The sequence below is a fragment of the Poeciliopsis prolifica genome, unplaced genomic scaffold, assembly GCF_027474105.1.
Source record: "Poeciliopsis prolifica strain line A6 unplaced genomic scaffold, Auburn_PproV2 SCAFFOLD002, whole genome shotgun sequence".
In the NCBI taxonomy this organism is placed as follows: domain Eukaryota; kingdom Metazoa; phylum Chordata; class Actinopteri; order Cyprinodontiformes; family Poeciliidae; genus Poeciliopsis; species Poeciliopsis prolifica.
This window is the reverse complement of record NW_026562377.1, coordinates 13,369,470-13,390,655: the sequence shown is the minus strand read 5'-3', so window position 1 is coordinate 13,390,655 and position 21,186 is coordinate 13,369,470. Positions and strand designations below refer to the sequence as shown.

The window sequence follows — 21,186 nt, the reverse complement described above, 5'->3', positions numbered from 1 at the left end:
CGCCACCCATCCAAGTTTATTTTATTTAATTCTCTATTTCTTCTTGTCAAACAGTCTGTTACTGAATAAACTGAGTGCTTCCAGTAGAGCAGCACTTCTGCTAACAAAATTAACCAGAACACATGCTCGATTAACATATGATGTCACAAATGCAAATCAGAGGTGATAGGTCCATTTAGTGAGAAGAGGCTCATTAAAATGATAGAAGCAACACTTTCTACCTCAAAAATACCCAACTCTAACCCTCAGCAGCTAAATAAATAAAATAAAGATACACAACTGCTCCATTCAATTATTAGCTATTAAAGTATATCCATCCATTATCTATACCCATTGATCCTTGCAGGGTCACTGGGGTGCTGCTAACTCCCATTAAAACAAGCAACAACGTGAAAAAAGAACCCTGTGGTCAGTCATTATCACATAATTTTTCAATGGAAAATATGAAAAAAATTGTAGTATTCAGAAGGTGAAATGCTAATCTCAAAACCTTTGCAAGATCTTCAAATTTTGGAGAAACTTTGGAAACCATTCAGATCTTCTGGTTCTGATCAGCTGTTTTCAATGACTTTGCATTTTTGTGTTTTTATGATGTAAAACATTTTCTACTGCCTTGTTGAATTTTACATAGTTTAAAAAATTGATTAGTTCAAAATATTGCAAAGTAGATTTATTTACTGATTTATTACAACATACTTTTTGGATGTATACAGTATGGAGAAATGATAAATTTGTCAGCGCTGTGGGGGAAAAAAAGTCTATTAAAAATCGCAGCTATTGCTGTGTGTGTTCAAAATAATAAAAATTTTGTGGCATATGATCAAATATCAATAAGTGTAGAAAAAATCCAGTTATTATGATCATTTAAATGATTATAGTCATTTAATAAAAAAATAATAATTTTAAAAATATTCTAATTTCTAATCAGAATATTTTAGCGCCTTCCTGTTTATTTGTCTAGTGTTGCGTTGACTCACAAATTGCGCACCTGAGCGCCTCCTGAACTCGCCTGTTGATTGGCTGACTGGACTCACGCAGAAAGCTCAGTGTTTTTCCGCCTGTTGTCGCTGTCACAACCCCACTCGAGTAAATGGTGCTGCTCACGGGGCTCAGCAGTCATGGAGTTACTGGTTCGGTATCTTGACAGGAGCAACTCTGTTAGGTAAGGTTATTATTATCTTTATTTTAATTATGAGAAATAATCCCATTCAGCAGGTAAAAGCATTTTAAGTGACTTTGTGTCTGTCGCTAAGCGCGTGCTCGGTCTACAACAGAAACTTAGCTGGAGTTTCATTCTCACCTCTAAAACTCGCTAGAAAAAAAACCCTTCGCAGAAACGTGCAGTGCGGAGAGATTGGTGCTGTGCCTGCGGTTGACAAACTACTGAGAAAACATTGAAAGCTGGCCCCCACACTGACTGGTTTACTTTGGACTTGAACCTTGGAAAACCCCTGAAAGCAGGCACTGTGCGCTCTGTGTGAAGCTGTTCTTTTTTACCCCCTTCTCAAAACATCTGCCACTTAGGAAATACCAGCTCTCTTGAGCTGATATTTTTCACTTCTGCATTTTCTTCCGGAGAGCTTTATGTTGCTTTCTGCAAAGGAAATAGGCTAAAAGGTAGAAACTATCAACTTGCTTCAGTGTTTGTCATCTGCAAGCACCACTTTGTTTACACACAAGTAAGGTTCATTGGCTCCTGCCTGATGTTTCTGTTTTCATTGCAGCTCTGACATGACTCAGGATCTCGTCAAGGAGGAGAACCTGAGAGATGACCTGAGATACTACTTCATGAGCCCCTGTGAGAAGTACCGAACCCGTCGACACATACCCTGGAAGATGGGAGTCCAGATTCTGAAGATCGTCATGATCACTACACAAGTATGTATAAAGAACAGTCTCAATATAGGATGATGATGCTGGATCTATTCCACACCTATTTGGATTAGAGGAGTGTGAAACTTAGGTTTGAGACTGAGAAAAAATGTACAAAAATAAAATGTTATGTCAGAAACAGGTAAAAAAAATTATCTGAAAGTGTGTATTCATCCTGCTTGTATCAATGGTTTAGTCTGCTGGTGACGGTTTTATGGTGAGGGATACATAATTGACCCCATTTGTCCACATTTTTAACATTGTTTAAATGCCACAGTCTAGGCAGTGGTCTGTCCCTTAATGGCCACTGTATAGCCATCTTCTAGTGGCTGCTTCCTGCAGAATGGTGCTCAAATTGGTTTCTTGGATATGACCGTAGCTGTCCTGTCCTCAAATGGCCTCCTGAGTCACCAGATTTGATGGGAACCAACCCACTCCACGGGTCACTGGAGCGCTCCCCTACCTCCTCTAGTCACTGCCACAGACATAATCAATATTCAGCTCAAAATCCAGCTGCTACAACTCTCTGATTCAGTCTGTTTCCTCAAAATGGCTCAAGCTTTCAGAGGAGTATTTCTCACACCCTATTGAATTGATGCCATAAAAAAACTACACCTTTGGGGGAAAAAATAAAATAAAATTGCCCTCCTGAATAATGCTGTTTGTTTGGCTTTGATTAATTGTCCACTTTCCATTTCTTTCTTTCTAGCTCATCCTGTTTGGCCTCAACAACCAGCTGGTGGTTGCATATAAGGAGGAAACCACCATGGCCCTGAAAAACCTTTTCCTGAAAGGATACACTGGGGTGGATGAGGATGACTATAGTGTAGCTGTTTATACACAGCGGGCTGTGTTTGACAGCCTCTTTTACGTCCTTGATCAGGCAAGTACAGAAAGTAAAGCTGCTGTTCGATTTTTGTGCTCTTTTTAGGATAAGGAAAAAGAGAATTTTAGGAAACTTAATGTGGAAGACTTGCTTTAACTGTCCAGTTTGTAGAAAATGTTACTAGTCTATATAAATTGTCCCTGCGGTATGAGCATTATTTTTTCTGGAATCTGAGAAGAATCCTGCACATATGAGACACTACTGCAGTGCAGAAGCTGTATAATAGTTAAACTGCATAGTAATCCTCTGTATACACTTTGTGATGTCATAAAAACTGGAGCTGACTGGAAAATTGTGCTTTTTTTATAACCTGCACCAACTCTGGCCTTTTCGCACATTTATTTGTCATGTGATAAACTTAGTTAGGATTTTTGATAAACTGACACAAAGTAACACAACTAATCTTCAGATATAAACTAATATTTAAAGGAGTTGACTTGTGACTTAATGTTAATATAATACCAAGAAGCTAACCTGACAGGTCATGGAAAAAGTAATGTTTTTATAATGTGTCCCAGGCTTTGAACATTTCCCTCTGTTACTGTCCGTCACTCTAAATGGGGCAGAGTATGACAGAACCACAAACCTAGCAAGGCATTGTGGCCGAGCTCAACTGACACGCTGGGCCAAAATGACTTTAATTGGAGGCGAAGCCAACAGACCCATAGCAATTTAGGATGAGACTCAAATGCAAATGTTTGTCAACAAAATAACTTTAGTCATGAGGTCTAGAAAAAACCCATTGTTGAACAAAAAGCATAAGAAATGGAGTTTTCTACAATCCATGTAGGAGACTAAACAAACTAGAAGCTGCTCTTGTTACAAGATGGTGGAATTATACAATGTTCTAGTCAAAGAACGCATTGTTCATTTCCATGAGTCAAATTTATGACTAGATGTTCTTTGTCCAAGCTAAAGATAGCTAGCTAAAATTAACTTTAGCTAGCTATCTAAACTTTAGCTAGCTATCTAAAGAAATCTGTATAAATGTGAAATAACCTGCAATAGAAGTGGGTTTTTTACTTTTTGCAAAGTGCTAACATTTTAAACGATTCTTTTCTTATAGAAATGTAAAACCATGACATTTTCTGTTTATTTCACCATTACACACAACTTTGTGTTATTCTGTCATATTGAAGGGGCAGGACAAGCTGCAAACCTCAACAAAATGCAACAACTTTTGCAAGGTGGTTTTTGTGGCCTTTTACTTGCTACTTGTTCAACAATGGAAAGTTTGTAGCAAATACTTTCGCTCCTTACAAAAAGTGTTTTTGATAAACAATAGTTACAGAAGATCACAGACATTTTATGAAGGATGAGCTGGAAGCCCAGTTATTTTAAAAGTAGCCTGCTGACAAGAGATGAGAGTGGAAGACATTTTATGTGCTGGAATCACAATAGTCTCCCTAATATGAATGTGTAAAACACTGCAATCACAAAGGACTGATTGAGTGCATTATTTGGCAGGATATTAACAATATTCTGTCAGGAACCATGCATGTAAATTTCTACAGGTAACAAACTGCATTGTTAACAATGCTTGGTTATGTTAACTGTGAAGATGATGACAGGAAACAAAAAAAGAAATGGAAGATGGCCCCATAGCAGATGTTTGGTCTGCTGGGCGGTCATTGTAAGGAGACCCTCGATCCGCTTTACTCTGAGACTGTTTCACCTTAAGCCTGTGATCTTTACAGTACAGCCAGTTGGGCCAGCTCTCTGTTGGCCCCATCAGCTATGCAGAGGAAGATGGGAAGCTGCTGCCTCTCACCATCTGTAAAAAGTACTACAGAAAAGGCAGCCTGGAGCCTTCGGAGGAGGCCTATGATATCGACGCTCACCTCGAAACAGGTAGGCCAGTTTGAAATGTTCATCCAAATGGGAGTTTTTTAAAAGAAATTAAAGTTTTTTGTGTGTCTGAATTGCACTTGTTTTCTACAAATGCACAGCAGTAATTTTTATCATGATGTTGTACTTTTTTTCAAATATATTTCTTTCTATTTCAGATTGTATGTCACATGATCCAAGAACTGCAAACATGTGGAGAACCCAGAATGCATCTTTCTTCAGTTTGGACTTCTACAGGTAGTGTCATGTGTATGTGCTGTGTTTTTCATGTCAGAATCCCCAATAGAAATAACCTTTCAAACCTTTTTCCTTTTTTTTTTAAGGCTTGTTGACATAAAGATAAGTTTCCAGCTGAAGGGAATCAACCTGCAGACGGTTCGACACCGGGAGCTACCTGACTGCTATTCGTTCCATGTCACTGTATAGATTTTCTTTGCTGTTTATAGGGGGGAAATCAATTATTTGAGCCAAAGTTGAAATGTACTGAAAGATCACTTTTCTTGTCTTTTCCCTTTCAGATCATATTTGACAACCAATGTCATAGTGGGAAGGTCAAGTTATTCCTGGACATAAATGCCGAAAGCAATGCATGCAAAGATTGGAAGATATCTGGAACAGGTGAAGTTCAATAGATTAAGAATTGTTTCTTAACCAAAACCATGTTTTTTTTCTTCTACCCAGTTAAAAGTTTGTTCTGTGTTTAGCACCTTTTCTAAGTGAAATTTCTATCAGACTTTCCCTTCTGGAAGCCTTTCACAGTTAAGAGACGTTTTCTTGCAGACTCATATCAGCAGTGAGTGTGAGGGGGTTGTGAAGGAGATAAGCACACACTCAGGCCATTCCTTTTTATTGTCGTTTTCAGCTCAGAAGAACACACACTATCTGCTGGTGTTTGATGGCTTCGTCATTCTGGTTTGCATAACATCAGCCGTGTTATGCACGCGCTCAATCATACTGGCCATCAGGTTACTCCAGGTCAGCTATAATAAAGAAAATGTATTTTGTTATGTTTTTGTTGCTGCTCTCCACTGATCGATTTCGTTCTACACTTGGTTAATGATTATTGGGAGAAATCTGCATCTAAGCAAAAGAACCTTTTGAAACAAAACTGACACAAACTGATAAAATTGATCTTATCAATATGTTTGTCTTTTACCATCTGGACTTGCTGACCTATGTTTTCTATGGTCTTTTTTTTGTTTTTAGGAATTAAATTTAAGTTACTGACTTTGTTCTTTTTTTCACAAGAGATTCTCTCGATTCTTTCAAGAAAACTTTAATCGTAAAGTGTGTGAGGACGACCAGAGCGAGTTCCTGAATGGCTGGTACGTGTTGGTCATTGTCAGCGACCTGCTGGCAATAGTTGGCTCCATACTGAAGATGGAAATTCAGGCAAAGGTATAATAATGTAGCTTAAATCACATCAAGTCTTTAATATGACTTAATTCTTTGTTGATTAGTTTGGCACAACTGATTATAAAGCTGGTGGCCAGTGTGCATTTAATGCATCATTGATTCTTCTTTTATACCTTTTATGTACTGTTCACTTTAAGATGTTTGGCAAAAAAAAAATGCTCCTTTCGAGTATAAAATGTCATGATGTAAATTTATTTATTCATTTGAAAACATTGCACTTTGATTGCTTAACTATATTCTAGAAAAGTCTGCCCAGTTACCAAAATTGATGTCTACTTGAGTTTTAGAAATGATTAAAACACATTAATCCTGTAGAAAAACATTTAAAAAAAATTAGATTAAAGGAGGAAAACTAAAGTGACTGGAATTTTCTTCATCTATACAAAAATAATTTGTAACGTGTTATTGCCCAACCTGTTGTATGGTTAGTCAGCAGGCTGAAATGAAGATCCAAAGCTTTTCCCTTTATTACAACCAAAAATATTTCTGGTGATAAAAGACAGTATCTTACTGTTTGAACATCTGCAACTGATCTTGCACTATTCCAGATGTTTTCCAGCCATTATTATCACATTTCATATCAAATCAAATGTAAGAAAGTTTGATTTTACCCCAAACCTCACAGAAATGTGTAATACATTAAGAGACGGCGGCACACTAAAAATACAGGGCCTGGGAACGCCCTTCAACTCAAAAGCGCCAAAACTCAAATTGCAGTAATTGATATATTGCTTTTTGCACTTTTTTGTTATATTTTATCCAATAAAAATACTAGTATTATTGATTATGGAAAAAAAATGCAGAATTAAATGTTAAATAAATAATAAATGGGTAGGAAGCTGACCTCATAGTCTTGTTGACATCAGGTACAGATTTAACAAAAATAAAAACCTAAAATGTTAATGTTTTGAGTTGTGTAAGAACACATTTATCAACGTATTGAGAAGAAAAATGTTGCATGAAAATAAAATCTACAGTTGAAAATGTGATAAATGATTGCAGTATGAAGTTATATTCTGTGCACAATAGTTTCCTGCTGTACTGCAAATCTTTTGCCACCTGCTGGACATTTGAAGTAATCCAGGTTGTTTTTAGTTCATTCTCATCTCATTTTTGTTCTTTATATGTTAATTTTGTGCAGTTCAGAAAGTGGAGATGTATTGTGGCACTTTTTTTCTATTGTTATATTATCTATCTTTGCAGATAAGTGCCTAGATAACTGGCTGGTATCACTTTTGATTTGACATTTAGTTATTAGCGTAATAAACTGACCTGTAGTCATTTATGACATTGTGAGTGAACTTTGAACTTTGCATCATGTCGATAACCAGGCTGAACCAAAACGTAATTTATTAATTACAAATGTTTTGTATAATATCTTTCATGTCAGCTTTTACAAATAAAAATAGTCATATGAGTGAAGATATCGTGAGTTCTCTATATTTTGGGCATGTTGTATTGTGATTTCACTCTGAAGTCACACACAGTCATTAACGTATTATTACTTGTATTAAACAAGAAATCATGATTTGTTCATACTGCTCGTATATTCTTTCTTATTTTCTCTCTATTTTCTTTTTCTCCTGTAGAGTCTGACAAGTTATGATGTGTGCAGCATCTTCCTGGGAACCTCGACGTTATTGGTCTGGGTCGGGGTGATCAGGTACCTTGGATACTTCCAGAAATATAATGTGAGTTCAGAACATTTTTATTTCTTGGCATCTCATTAGAAAAACAAACAAACAAACAAACAAACAAACAAAACTGACTATCATAGATGTTTTTGAGTATGTTGAGTGATTTAATAAGTAGACCTGTTGTTCCCTTTATTACAAGATATCTTGTAATAAAGGCCACTTATTATAATTCTTTAGCTACATGTTTTTAAAAAAAAATTTCTATGTGTTGTGTCCAACAGTGTAGCAATCAGAATTGAGTGCCAAGAAACATGGACATTAAACTCTCATCTTTGGGAGTTTTAATATTTTTGCTTCATGCCTTGAAGCATAAAACAACTTAACATTTATGCCTCCAGGTCTTGATTTTAACCATGAAAGCAGCCTTTCCTAAAGTTCTCCGTTTCTGCTGCTGCGCTGGCATGATCTACCTTGGTTACACGTTCTGCGGGTGGATCGTACTCGGACCGTATCACGAAAAGGTAAAAGTTGCAGACGTAGAGGTTTGATTATCCAAGAACCTGCACTGAGTCACATTGAGAGAGGTGTGGAATAACTCACCACAGATTAACTGTAGTCTTTTTTTTCAGGTGACTAATGCTGTTTATTGGTGCAAAACTGCTGAGGCCATGTGTGTGGTTAACCACAGGAAGTCCAAATGTCTGAAACTGCATTTCCACTCAGTATTTCCCTTTAGCCACCAACATCAGCAATGATAATTGAGGAGGTCAGGTTTGGTGTAGAAATACAATGGCAGCCTTCTCACAGAAACCTAACTTTGAGACCACATCTTTAAACACATCCTTATTTGTGTATTGTCCAAATGTACCTTATTTCTATTTCCAAAATCTGATATTTTATATTTACCACATCAATGAATCACAGCAAGAAACAAAAATGAAACCTTTTCAAGTTTTGCAAAGAGGCTAGAGATAAACACTCCAACTCAGAAATAATAAAAAAGGAAGTTTTACAGTTTTTATGTTCTCTGGAGATTTGATGAAGTTTTTGGGACTGACACAATGGATGTACACCCAGCCTTTTTTTAAGGAAAAGGGAAAAAACAGAATGAGGGCATGTCAGAAAATAGGGAGCCAAAAAGTTTAATGTAAGATTAGTGGTGAAATAATTAATGATTTATCATCTAAATATTTATCAACTAATTTAATAATTGATTAATTGTTGACTGGATTGTAGAGACTCAGAAATGGTTATTTGCTAAAAGAAGAACACATTTAGAGCAATTAGCCAAAACGGTACAAAAAATAAATACATTTTGCATTTAGTCAACAGATTAGCCTGTGGTTATAAGTGTTGTTGGAAATATTATTATTATTATTTTTGTAACCTGCAGATGCATTCTCTGCCACAAATGATCTGGCATTTTTGATGAATCGACACAGCAGCTGATGCCTCATGCAGGATATCTGGTTTAGTTCATTTTGACTATTGTGGCTGAAAGTTACTCATAAACTTTCTTTTGTAAATTAATAAACAACCTGAAATTAGGTCTATGCTTTGGTGGAAAGGAAAGCGTAACGTTACCCACACGCTGACCAGCTCCAGTAGACATTTGGATAAATCTTGTTGTATCGTTGGCCTAATTTGGTCTGCAGACATGAATGTGATGCTTTTACAGTCATCATCATCATCATCACCATCATCACTCTGACTTGCTTGTTGTCCAACAAACTACCATTGATGCCCACAAAAGATCATTGCTAAAGGTGCTGGCTGCTCATAGTGCTCAAGCCAAGCATACGTTTAATTATAAATGCAAAAATCTGACTATAGAAAAATTTAAACATGCATTAGACTGATAATCTGATTTAATTTATGTTGTAGAATTTTTTTAAATCTAAGAATCTTTAAGCCGCAACACACCTGGATTAAAATCTTCCAAGATAGCATTTTTTTGGACATGTCTGATATTTTAGGTTCTGCAAAAGTGCTGCAGAATTAACTAACTTTGATAACTTGACTTTAACTTTAATCATGCCTTGCTTATGGTGTTTGAAGCCTATAAAAGATACCTCACTGCTAGCTTGGTGTTGGCGGTGCAGGATTAATGTTGAAAAACTGGAAAAAATGTTACATTTCAAATACTCTTACATTTAAGTTGTTGTAATGATACAGCTCATCCACTAGGTGTCAGTGTTGTCCCCCAGTTAGTCTGAAGTCATGAAGCTGTACTTATGCATATTCTGGAGGAAAATATAACATTTTATACTTGGAAATGTGTGATCATTCAATACATGGGTGTTTTTGTTTTGTATAAATTCATTTTGGCTGCCATGAAACAAATATTCAGTGACTCTCAATTCATCCATAAACTTATAAACCACCACATCATGGATATCCATTTTAAGACTGGGGACCACATTAAAATCTGTTCTCTGCAGGCTGTAGTTAAAGAAACCAACCAATATATGCAGAAACCTGGTGAAGGACACTTTATGAAGCAGACTCTGAATGTTCCAGCACTTTAACAACTTAAGACTTTTGCCACCATTTAATTATTCAGCGACCTCTCTCAAGGAGTACAGCTGGTTGTGGCGACAGGGAAATCCCGTGCCAGCAAGTGGTATCGAAAAGCCGTGTGTTTTAACTATCCTTCTCTGTCGACATAAATTATTTACGGAAGTTTAGACCGCACGTGGGCGTCAACACAAGTCGCGGCCTGCAGAGGTAAGTTTGTTCAGACGGCGTTCTATCAGCTGCTTTTTTTTTGAGCTCGTCTACAGCAAATAAAAGTTGTTGATGATCTTCAGCTGCTCAGCCATAAATCTTTTTCTTTATGGGAAACGTTTGGCTGGAACATACATTTAAAAAAAAAATTTCAAGATGATACAAAGTAGCCTAGTTTGCACACAGTAATTTAATGTGTAGTATTTTGTTATTCTATTATTTCATTAAACTGGAAAGTAATTCTGACCCCAAAAGCTGGGTGACATCTGAATGCCTTATTTGTTACATCCCTTTCTTTTAGTTATTTTTTTTTCTTTTGACCAAAATAAAGATAATTGGTTTCTTTCTATTGTATGGCATAACTATATAGTGATTTAATATTTACCAATTTGCTTAACTCTTAACTTCAAGCAGTAAAACATCACAAACCTAAAACTGTTCTATTCAAAACTACATCAAGTAATCAAAGCTTGTAGCACTCTCTGGTTTCTCACTGTCACTTTTGTATCCTTTCAATATTTTATATCAACTTAACTTCACTGCTTATGAGCAGCACCCTGGTGGCATTGTAACGCATTCAATTTGCTCACCGCAGCAGTTAATTATCAATGCTTGAAATATTTACAGAAAGTTGACCAGGGAAGTTCCTTTCAGCCCTTCCAGGAATCTCTGTTTATCACTCCAGTAAATATACAGAGGATGTAATAAAACTCCACTTTCCATACGTGGATTCTCAAAGCATTGTGCTTTGAATCCATGGAGATACAGAGGGATGTCGTTTCTAGAGGTCTCTGATTGACCAGAGCTTCTTGGATTAAGTCAATTTCTTACCTTGTTTCCTTTATCCTTCTATCAGCCTCTTGCCAGCTGTCATTTGCCTGTTTTCTACTTCCTTTTTGGATTTAATTTGTTTGGAGATCTTCCTTTTTTTAATTTCAGTTTCTATTCCAGGTTCTTCATGTATGGAATTTACCCATTTCTTTCTGTGTATGTTATCAAATGCAAAAGTTATTTTCACATTAGACCTGGACCAATTCATCACTTATCTCTCACCTGCTTTTCCCGTAGTTTGAGGGCCTGAGTCGAGTTGCAGAGTGTCTGTTCTCTCTGCTGAACGGCGACGACATGTTCACCACCTTTGCCCAGCTGAAGGACAAAAATATCCTGGTGTGGCTCTTCAGTCGGGCTTACCTCTACTCCTTCATCTCGCTGTTCATCTACATGGTGCTGTCCCTCTTCATCGCCCTCATCACAGACTCTTATGAGACCATTAAGGTAGACATGTGCTCTTTGTCTGAGGGGAAAACAGTAGCTCTCTTGAAACACTTGGGTATACAGTAGTTCCCCTGAACTTTTCCACCTTTGGATATGTTTCTTCAAATTTAACATTTGATTTGGATTTAATGTGGTGTCCAGAAAAAAAAAAAACTTAAACTTTTTAACAGCTTTTTTCAGGATCATTTAGTTCTTGGCTGCATGTCCAATAAATAAATTGGACATGTGGCCAATTTAGCAGGGATATGAAAGCTGAACTTTCATATCAGCTTTCTGCTGAAGAAAAGCCTTTCCACTGCTCATGGGACGCTGTGGGACAAATCATATCCACACAGCGGATTTCAATGCTTCACATGGAATGAGCACCTGATATGAAGACGGTGATGTTGATGATGGTGCAAGTTGGTCTGGTCAAAATTGAAAGGCTTACTGAGACCAAAGCACCAAACTGAAGACTTTTATCATCCAGTTTTTGGTAGAAAGAGAGAAAAAAAGAGACAAACGATAATCAACCCAGTGGAAATAATTGAGTGTTGTTTTAATTTATCATGTGATTAATTGATTTTTTGATCATTGTGACATGACCGGTTGTGTGTAATCAAATATTTAAACAAAAGGGAAAATTAACAAAGAATATTCTCTCAAATCTCATCTGAAATGTGCTGCTTCTCTAACCTTGTGTGTTTCCTTTGTCTGCAGAACTACCAGAGGAACGGGTTCCCACTCACTGATTTGCAGAAATTTCTTCTGGGACATAGAGATTTTCCTGTTCAAGAAGAAATCGGCCAGACAGAAGTTGAGCTCAGTAACTCTATACATCACTGCTACTGCTGCCAACGGTATGACAGCAATGCTAATACGCTAAAGTCACAACCTGGTTCAAATCTGTGAGTTTTCAGAAATTATAACTGAAAAATGACATAATTTTTCAGTTATATCAAACACCCAGCCTTCACTCTGCCCAGTCCTCTCAGGATTTCCTCTCCTAATTTAATCTGGTGTCAGTTTCATTTACCAACACGGCCACAGTTGTATCCAAGTTGAGCTTTACTGTCAACATTTTGAGTTGAGGCTCATCACTCTTTGAAAATCAAGGAAACTATTAATGCTTAGCAGTTGGAATAAAATAAGATACAAATCCCTTTTTCATCATCTCCTTTTACTGCATCCTCCCATCTGCCTTATGCATGCTACAGATCGCTTTCTGGGCTCCAGCTTTATTTTCTCAATTCAACCCCAATAGCAACACCTTACTACTATACTACATGTGCAATTAATTTAATGAGGTTCAAATAAACATTTTATTACAGTAGCCATTATTATGTTTTGTGTTTGCAGCAAGCATATTGGATCTTCTTACTTTAGGGTGTCGAACTTAAAAACTTCAACTTCAATGTCCAACTGGGACATTGCATGAAGAATGTTGACCAAAATTCCTAATTTATAAAAAAGAAACCTTGTTCTAAATATTGATTTGTTCAAGCTTTCTGCTGTCAAATTGCAGACAAACAGAAGTCTAATATTTAAGTTGGTGGAAAAGTTACTCTAAAAAGAGTCTGGATGAGAAAACCTTTATTAAAACTTTGCAAGATGACAACAGAAATGCAGAGTCAAACATCTTGTATCCTCTGTTGCACAGTATTAATGAGCTCCAGCGGTTTTTAGCTTTAGGGTTTTAAAAAGCAGATCTTGGCAAAGTGAGGGATAAATGAGTTGAGTGGATGATTTAACAGCCCAGATCCGGTGCCTGTTGTCCTGAAGTTGCAGAATAGTCGCTGCCCAGGACTAGACTTGATGATGGCAAAGAGGCTTGGAGCTCACCAACAAATATAAACTTTATTTCGAGGGGGTGTGCATAACACTGTCATGACCCTGTCATAAGCATAATATTACGCCTGTTGTGAACATAAAGGAATCTTCATAAATGTTTATAATTGTTGTCTTGAAGTGTCACTCTGTAAATAATGATGCTTGTAATGCACTTTTAATGGACATTTCATGAAAGTTTTAATGGAACTGTGCATTAAAAGTGTCATTATTTACTAGGCCTGTCATGATAAATTTTGCTGAGCGATTAATTCTCTCAAAAAGTATTGCAATAAACAACAAAATTGTTTGGAGATTATTTTAAACTGATGTAATGATAATGACATAATAATGCAAGCACATCCTGCCAAAGATAAATGCACTTTATTTTCAAAAGAGCGCTTAATACTGGAACTGGTTAACAAAGTAACACAACCAGAAATAAAAATAAAATGGACTCTCAGTCTTCGCTAAGAAAAAATGCACTTGAATAAAAACTAAACCCAAGATAAAACAACAGTGGAAATAAACACTATGTTCAACCAAAGGAATACATATTATGAAGCCTATATATCATTAGATTTAAATAAAGATGGGCAAAACTGCGGTTTTATAAATAAAAAGTGCAAAGTAGCACATTCTTCTTAAGACCAGATGCCTGAACAATCTTTAAGCAGATCAGTAGCTACATTAGTCAGACAGATTCCGAGCAAGAAATACCAACATGTTGAGTTGTGTGGCTTCCGGCAGGATCTCTCAGGAGTAGCAATGTTTCCAGCTGTGCTAAACATTCTCTCTGAACTGGTGGTTGTTGCACAAATACACATGTATTTTTGAGCCAAGTTTGCCCTCAAAGGATATCTTCATTGATTGTCACACCACCACATCAAGGGATCACAAGAGGCATCACTCTAACGTCTTCTTGAAGGAACTTGGTCAGTTCTGCATCAGCTCTCTTTTTGGATGTGTAGCTTGTGTCTGACCTTGAGCTCTTGTGTTTGAAAGGTCACTTAGCCTCTTCTTCTTGGTGGGTGGGGCAGCTGTAGGTTCATCTTTGTTTCCTCCATCACCACTTACACCTTCTTCACTTCTGGCCCTTTTAAGTCCAGTAGCTCTTGCACCAGCTGATGTTTGATGTCATCCAATGACCCTGCCGCCTCCATGCTGCCAAGGTGCCTTGGATCCAAGATGGTGGCCTTTGTCAGGAAGTCTTGGATGGCAGGTGAGCTATATTTTTCAGTCAGCATTGTGGATATGTTTTGTTTAATACTGGCAGTCAGTGTTCTGTCATCAGGGCTTGGAGAGTGAAGGTCGCCTTTAATCAGTTCCAGCACAGGCTTAACAGAGGACACAGTGACGTATGTTTCTCCTGAAAGGACACCTGTAAAGTCAGCCAGTGGTTTCATAGCTGCGTTGAAGGACTCCAACACTGAAACATCCTGCCAGGTTGTGCTTTCTGTCTTGGACCTGGACTCTTCTGTTTCGTGCCTCATCGTCTGACAACTTCCTGTGGGATACTGAAAATGTTTTTAGTAGAAAAATACATATAATTATTATATAACTCATTTAGGGCCAAACTTCACCAGTGACTGGTAACATATCCCCTTGTGCTGACAAGTAGAAATGACACCAAAAATGTACTATTACTATATTAGAACAATACTATTTTTTTAGTTAACGTATTTCAACTTCTTTAAAGAAATGCTACTTATTCTCCTTAATAATTTGTGTTGTATATAAAATTATTGCCAGACAACAGTCTTAATTCGATTCCACAGGTCTACATGCTACAAAAATAAATAAATAAACATGACTCTGAATATTTTGAGTTACAAATGAATGAATAAATGACTAAAACACAAACTGCCTGGTGCAACAGTCCACTCCTCCTCGGCAGGGGTCAGTGCAGAGCACCAGAGTTGATTCTTCTTCTCCAGCGTCATCAATAGAAAGAGAAAAATACTGGCAGGAACGATAAATTAAAACGAGGTCAACAGTTTTCATTTATTGTGCGATTCACTGATTTATTGCTTATCGCGACAGGCCTATTATTTACAAACTGACACTTCATGACAAGACTCCTTTGTGTTCATGACATGTTCATGATGCTCACTCCTGAAAATAAAGTGTTACAGGTTTTTCTTTAACATTATCTTTGAAAGGGAAGTAAATCTAAATCTGCCAGGTGCATGAATAATATTAACCTCAACTCTTTGACAGTGACCAGTTTCTTTTTTTTATATATATTGATGTTTTGTTGGGTCTGGTGCATGTGTCAAACCCGCTGCAGCTTTTTTTATGTGGCCCTCTAGACTCCAAATTACATCTATGAGTCTCCAGTTTTTCACACAAGATAAATTTTCTGATTTTACTGCAAATTTTACTCAAAACTCATCAAAAACATTTGATTTAAGTGAATTCTGCCTCAGACTTGCTTGATGTAAAGTTATAGTTCGTGATTGATGCAATGAATAATAAAAAGACACATTTAACCTCACACATTAGCGCAAATATCGGAACAGTATCTTACACATATTTCTAAATTAGCACCACAAAATCTGTGATTTTGATTGGAAAAAAAATAATTCCTGAAGGGACTGATTATTGTGAAAAGATGTTCATTGCTTAATTAAAACACAAAATAAATAAACAGCTATTTCTTAATTTTTTAACAGTTTAATAGGTTTTATCAACCAGCTCTTTAAGAACATTCAGAGTTTTGAAATGGCCCAAAAACTGAGCTTGACGCCATTGGTCTAGTGGCTTTTATTTTAGAGTGATCAGACAGGAAAGTGGGTAATGACAGGTAAACATGCAGTTAAGGGATTTGAACCTGTGACTGCTGCGTCGAGGACTAAGGCCTCTTGCCTGTGCCACCACAGCACCCCAGGAGTGAGAAGTTTGTTATACAGAAAGCTGCAGTTTATGGTTTGTCATGAATCAAAACCTTTTTGTTTTGTTCATATTTTATTAACTTGTTGCCAGGTTTTCTTTTTGTCAGTCCCAACTCCACTGTGCCATTAAGTGACATTGCTAGTAGATTTAATTAGCACCTCACTTTGCATATGTTTCATCTTGTTGCTGCCAACTAAACATGTAACATTTCTTTTTTTTTTTTCTTTTTAACGTGCATTCCTTTCCAATGAGTCGATCCCTATCATTCGCCAACAGCGATGTTTCCTCCACATTGTGGATTGGCTTGTGGCCTTACTTGGTCTGAGAGGAATGAAATTAGTGGTGGGAACTATGCAGACACACCCTGTGATGGACTGATCACAGAGAAGCTGCATCCTGAAAAGTAGGAAGAACATCGCTCTGTCCCCCACCTCCTCTCCTCGGTTCATTACCTTTAAAAAAAAAAAATATTTCTGCTCTCTCACTGGAACTGGACTGGAGTCAGAAGCATTTTCTTAGCATAGTGTGGTATGGTGGGAAGACTTCTGAACGATCAATGGTTTAAAGTTGCTCATTAGCTTTAATGTGGAAAATAATGCAATAGAATCTCCCTTGTGTGTCCAGTTTCATCTAGTAGAAATGCTTCTTTTTGATCTCTTTTGTAATCAGATGACATGTCAATTTCCTAACATGAAGTAAAGACTGATGTTTTATTGTCTTGGTCACTTCATCGCATTTGAGTCACATCTGTCTCTTTCACTCTTTATGGACTCTTCAACAAGCCACAGTGCCACTTTTGCAGAGATAATAAGGTTCATTATTATTCTATTCTCCTTTTGAATTTGAAGTTTATATTCATAAAACATGATTTAGAAGTAAAATAAACAATTAATGACTTAATGTGTAAACTAGCAGACAGTTAAACCTTTAAAGAGCCCTGGATGCATTGAAAAATGTTTCAATGACATCAGAAACTACACTATAACAGTGTAGTTCCTACACCACTATTCTACACTGAATAATAGTGCAGACACTTTTAAAAGCAAGTCCTTTAAATAAAAAAAAAGTTAGAATTTTATTGTGATGTTAAAGATTTTAAAATGGCTGAATGTTTAAAGTCCTGAAAATGCTGGAAACTAATTGGATTATTGATTTATTTTTTTATTTATTTTTTAAATAGATAAACGTTCACATTTTACCCAAATGTATACCGTTTTTGCCTGAGTTGGACTCAAAGTTGATTGAGACATGTAAAATGTAAGGTTATGGTAAAAACATAATTTTAGCTGCAACAGGTTTGGTGTTAACAAGGTCTCACTTTCCTGGGATATTTTCCTCCTTCACTAGGTCATGAACTGGCATAACTTTAAATCCAATATGGCTTAGCTTAAACACTGATCTGTTTGAAAACATGTTTAACACACCCTAAAATGTTATTATTGCCACCCCTGGAAAATATGTGTGCAAAATCTTACCCTTTGTTGCTATGTTTACTTGGTAACCCCCCAAGATGCCACTTGTTGTTGCAGTTCTCCAAACAATTTCCTTATCCTCCCTACTATGTGGTGGCACAATGAAACTGGGTCCTCATACAGCATTGTTTTTTACAGGTTGTGGTTTTTACCTTTTTATTTAATACCAAGTGCTGAGTTAGGAAAATTGTGACCTGTGCATACCTAGGGATGGGATTTCCATTTGAAACTCTCTAGAACTTGGCGCCGATCAAAACATGATTGATCAACACATCAGTTGTTCTAGATGCCAAATATATTGGACACATTTTTTTAAAAAAAAGGAAATTTGTTCCTAATGTGCAGCTTCCTCTGCCTTCACTCAATAAATGCCACCATAGAAGATTACACCATTGCAACATAGAGCTCATTTATTTGAAGTTTTTTTTCTGTATTTTTTTACCCGGTGTGCCAATACTTGTGGAAAGAGCTGCATCACCACAAAAAGGTTTCTCTCACCAGACTCTGGTGCTCAAACCTGTAATTCATTTGATTTTCCTGGACCTATTAGAGCTGTGATGCATTTCTGGGCCATTTAGGGTTTCCTGCTCTGGATCTTAAGTGGTTAAAGTGTAGTTTCAGTAACGGAGCAATTATGTTAGACTGAGTAGTGCAACTCAATTATGGAGTAAGTTGTATCATTAGTACCCAAGACAAATTGCACAGCCTGTATAATTGGAGACAGTTGGCATCTTGCAATTGACTAAGGTGATCTCATGAGTACGTTTGTCTTGATGTGTGGGGAATAGATGAGATATGGAAACATGGCGACAGGATGAAATATGATCTGAATTTAGTTAGCTTTTTGCTTTTCTTTTGACCTGATGATGGGACTCACTTATCGTCAGCATTTATCATTTATTCTGGTTTCAGATGGAAGTTGAAATGCAAGAATCTACCTTTTTTTGTTGTTTTTTTTAAATTGCTCTCAGAAGTTTGCATTTTTATTTTAAGAGAATACGTGATGGAGGGAAACTTTCGAAATTAAAAAGTGATTTTTACATTAAACAGAACCCAACAAGCACACAGCTTTAGTTCTGCTTGATCATTTTTTCACAGCATCTTGGAGCCTATCCTGGTATAGCTGAAAGTATTTTAGTTTTCTGACTTAACAATCAAGAATTGTGGTAAATACAGGGATGTTGAGCCATCTATTTTTGTCAAAACAACAAAAATATCAAGGCAAAAACACCAAAAGAAAAAAAAAAGGTAGGTTTTGTGATGAAGGCCATTTCTCCTCTGTTGCCCGTCAGGGTACAATCAATTCCTGGTCTCGGACGGTTTGTTGCAGATCTTCTCCCTGTTTCTCCACCTCATTTCATTTCAATTTACTGTTCAATATAAACATCTGGTGCCAAAAAAAAAGAAGCTAAAATGTGTTTGATAGAAAAGAGGATGTGGTGTGGTCTTTTGCTCAGATGCCACTTGGTCAAAAGCTTTGAGTTTTGTTTTTCAGAAGACTTGTTCCTCCCTGGAGAACAAAACCATACTTGACACGTGGATGTTTGTGGAAGTGAGAGGCCGAGTAGGTCTGTGGCATGAGTGTGACTGGCCTTGGACAAAATTCCCCTTTTTAATAGCTGAAAAATTGTAAAATAAATGTTAAAGCATGTTTTGTTCCAGCTGCATTAAAAAAAATGAACAATCATGGAATACTACGAAGTCTGGCTGTGTGAATCTGTGTTTCAAGAATCACTAACTTTGTTAGGAAATGACAAAAGGCTCTATTATATTAAAAATCTGATTCATTTGTGTTGCTTCCATCAGTTTTATGGTTGAAGGAAAATAGACAAAGCTGAAATTAGGAGATTAACAAATTAAACCTGGCAAAATCTTGGGTTTTTTTTAGAAGAACAAACAAAGAACCAGCGGTAATAAATGTTGACGCTCACTTTCAAAGCTTTAAACAGAACCGGTCATGTTCACCTGTTCACCCTCTGCATTGCAACCTGTGCATATATTTGCACACATGTACCTGATTAGACTTGATAAATGATTTTTGGTGCAGTTTCATCACATTTTTCAAATCTTGTAAGCCGTCAGGCTCAGGCTGAAGTTAAACGTCACCAAACAATGAAGTGTGCTATGTGGTAAATCTGTGGACGATTGTTTGTCTCACACTCATTGAAGACTTGCATGAGCAAACCTGCAGTTATAATAGAAGCTCAACTAAAATATGTGTTTTTTTTGTTTTAAAAAAAACCCATAATCTGGAGATCTACCTTTGGTGGCTCATTCCCTTGGAATGAAAAAAAATGCCTTCAGCTCCGCTGTTAATCACTATTAATTTTATTCTTTGATATGCAAACGGTTCTTCATGTCTTATTTTTTTTCTTTTTTTTTTCTTCTCTGCAGGGCTCCACCATCTGATGATGTCATACTAATTAGCTGAAGGCAGGCCCACTTTCAGAAGAACTGCCTTTTGAAGTTTCTGGAATCGGGACGTAACTTCCCTGAGGCATTCTCGGAGTTCAAACTTCACTGCCTTTAAAATACATTTAAGAATAAAAATCCAGGCACATGTCGAGTTCATGAGTAAAATATCCAATAAAGTGTCACAGGAAACACAAATCTGAACTCTGACCTGGAACTGAGATGAATTATTTAATATAGAAGCGGATTCCACTGTATTTCAGGGTTTGGCATAAAGGTTTACTGGGCCTTTTTTTTAGGTCTGCACAGGCACTTCAAGGTCAAAGGACTGTTTTCAGGGCATTGCATAGAGGGATCCTATGTCGTGTAGGATGTAAATTATTCAAATGTTGAATTAAATTTTGCTACAAAACCTATACTTTTGTCTTTCTTGCATAAGTAAATTGTATAAACAGCCACAGGCATTTAAGGAAGTCATTGCATAAAATTACAACTCAGCGCACAAAGATCCAAGTAGAAAAATGAATGTCACAATATAACTGTTGAGTGAAAGTTGTGAAAATACCTAATAGTGTTGGCATTAATGGGGAATTTTATTTCTTTGCAAAAATTGCTCCTACAGGGTAAAGGGTGGAGGGGGATGGGGGTTTTCCTACAAAGCATGAACAAGACACACATGGAAAAAATACTTTGGAAAAAAAAAACACTTTTTTTTTGTAATAATGGTGAGCAGAGCAGAGTGGTGAGCACTCCACTGCTGATGGAGTGTCACTTTCCAGCAGCACAATGACTTTAAATATCGACAGTGTTGAGGTTCAGCTCAAATCATTGTTTTGTTAGAACATGCTGCTCACATCAGTGTTTTCCATAAACATGCAAAACTCTGGCATATTCAGAAAAGGAGCAGAACTTTTAAGATTTTCACCAATGAAGATTGTGT

At 36.8% G+C, this 21,186-nt stretch overlaps 1 protein-coding gene and 1 long non-coding RNA gene across 5 annotated transcripts; both read left to right on the top strand.

Moving 5' to 3' along the window:
• The first annotated feature begins 1,041 nt into the window (after positions 1 to 1,041).
• On the top strand, positions 1,042 to 20,662 carry mcoln2 (mucolipin TRP cation channel 2). Of its 4 annotated transcripts, none has more exons than XM_055050344.1 (14): positions 1,044 to 1,162; positions 1,725 to 1,878; positions 2,582 to 2,755; positions 4,456 to 4,609; positions 4,765 to 4,843; positions 4,930 to 4,981; positions 5,125 to 5,224; positions 5,469 to 5,581; positions 5,855 to 6,004; positions 7,612 to 7,713; positions 8,058 to 8,180; positions 11,455 to 11,661; positions 12,361 to 12,500; positions 20,229 to 20,662. In XM_055050344.1, the coding sequence occupies exons 1-14, from the start codon at positions 1,119 to 1,121 to the stop codon at positions 20,263 to 20,265; spliced, it is 1,629 nt and encodes a 542-aa protein (XP_054906319.1). In that variant the 5' UTR covers positions 1,044 to 1,118; the 3' UTR covers positions 20,266 to 20,662. The 4 variants fall into 4 exon arrangements, with proteins under 4 accessions (XP_054906334.1, XP_054906319.1, XP_054906311.1 ...); XM_055050336.1 differs by having other exon boundaries at positions 4,930 to 5,026; XM_055050352.1 differs by lacking the exon at positions 1,044 to 1,162 and adding an exon at positions 1,513 to 1,617 and having other exon boundaries at positions 4,930 to 5,026.
• Positions 12,508 to 19,531, top strand: LOC129372836 (uncharacterized). Its single transcript, XR_008607295.1, has 2 exons — positions 12,508 to 14,689; positions 14,748 to 19,531. It is a non-coding gene; the product is annotated as an uncharacterized LOC129372836 (long non-coding RNA).
• Positions 20,663 to 21,186: the final 524 nt, after the last annotated feature.

Coding starts and splice junctions, on each gene's coding strand:
- mcoln2 (XM_055050336.1), top strand. CDS start 1,119: ATGGAGTTACTGGTTCGGTATCTTGACAGGAGCAACTCTGTTAG. Junction 8,181..11,454: donor TCGGACCGTATCACGAAAAG/GTAAAAGTTGCA, acceptor CTTTTCCCGTAG/TTTGAGGGCCTGAGTCGAGT. Junction 11,662..12,360: donor ACTCTTATGAGACCATTAAG/GTAGACATGTGC, acceptor CTTTGTCTGCAG/AACTACCAGAGGAACGGGTT.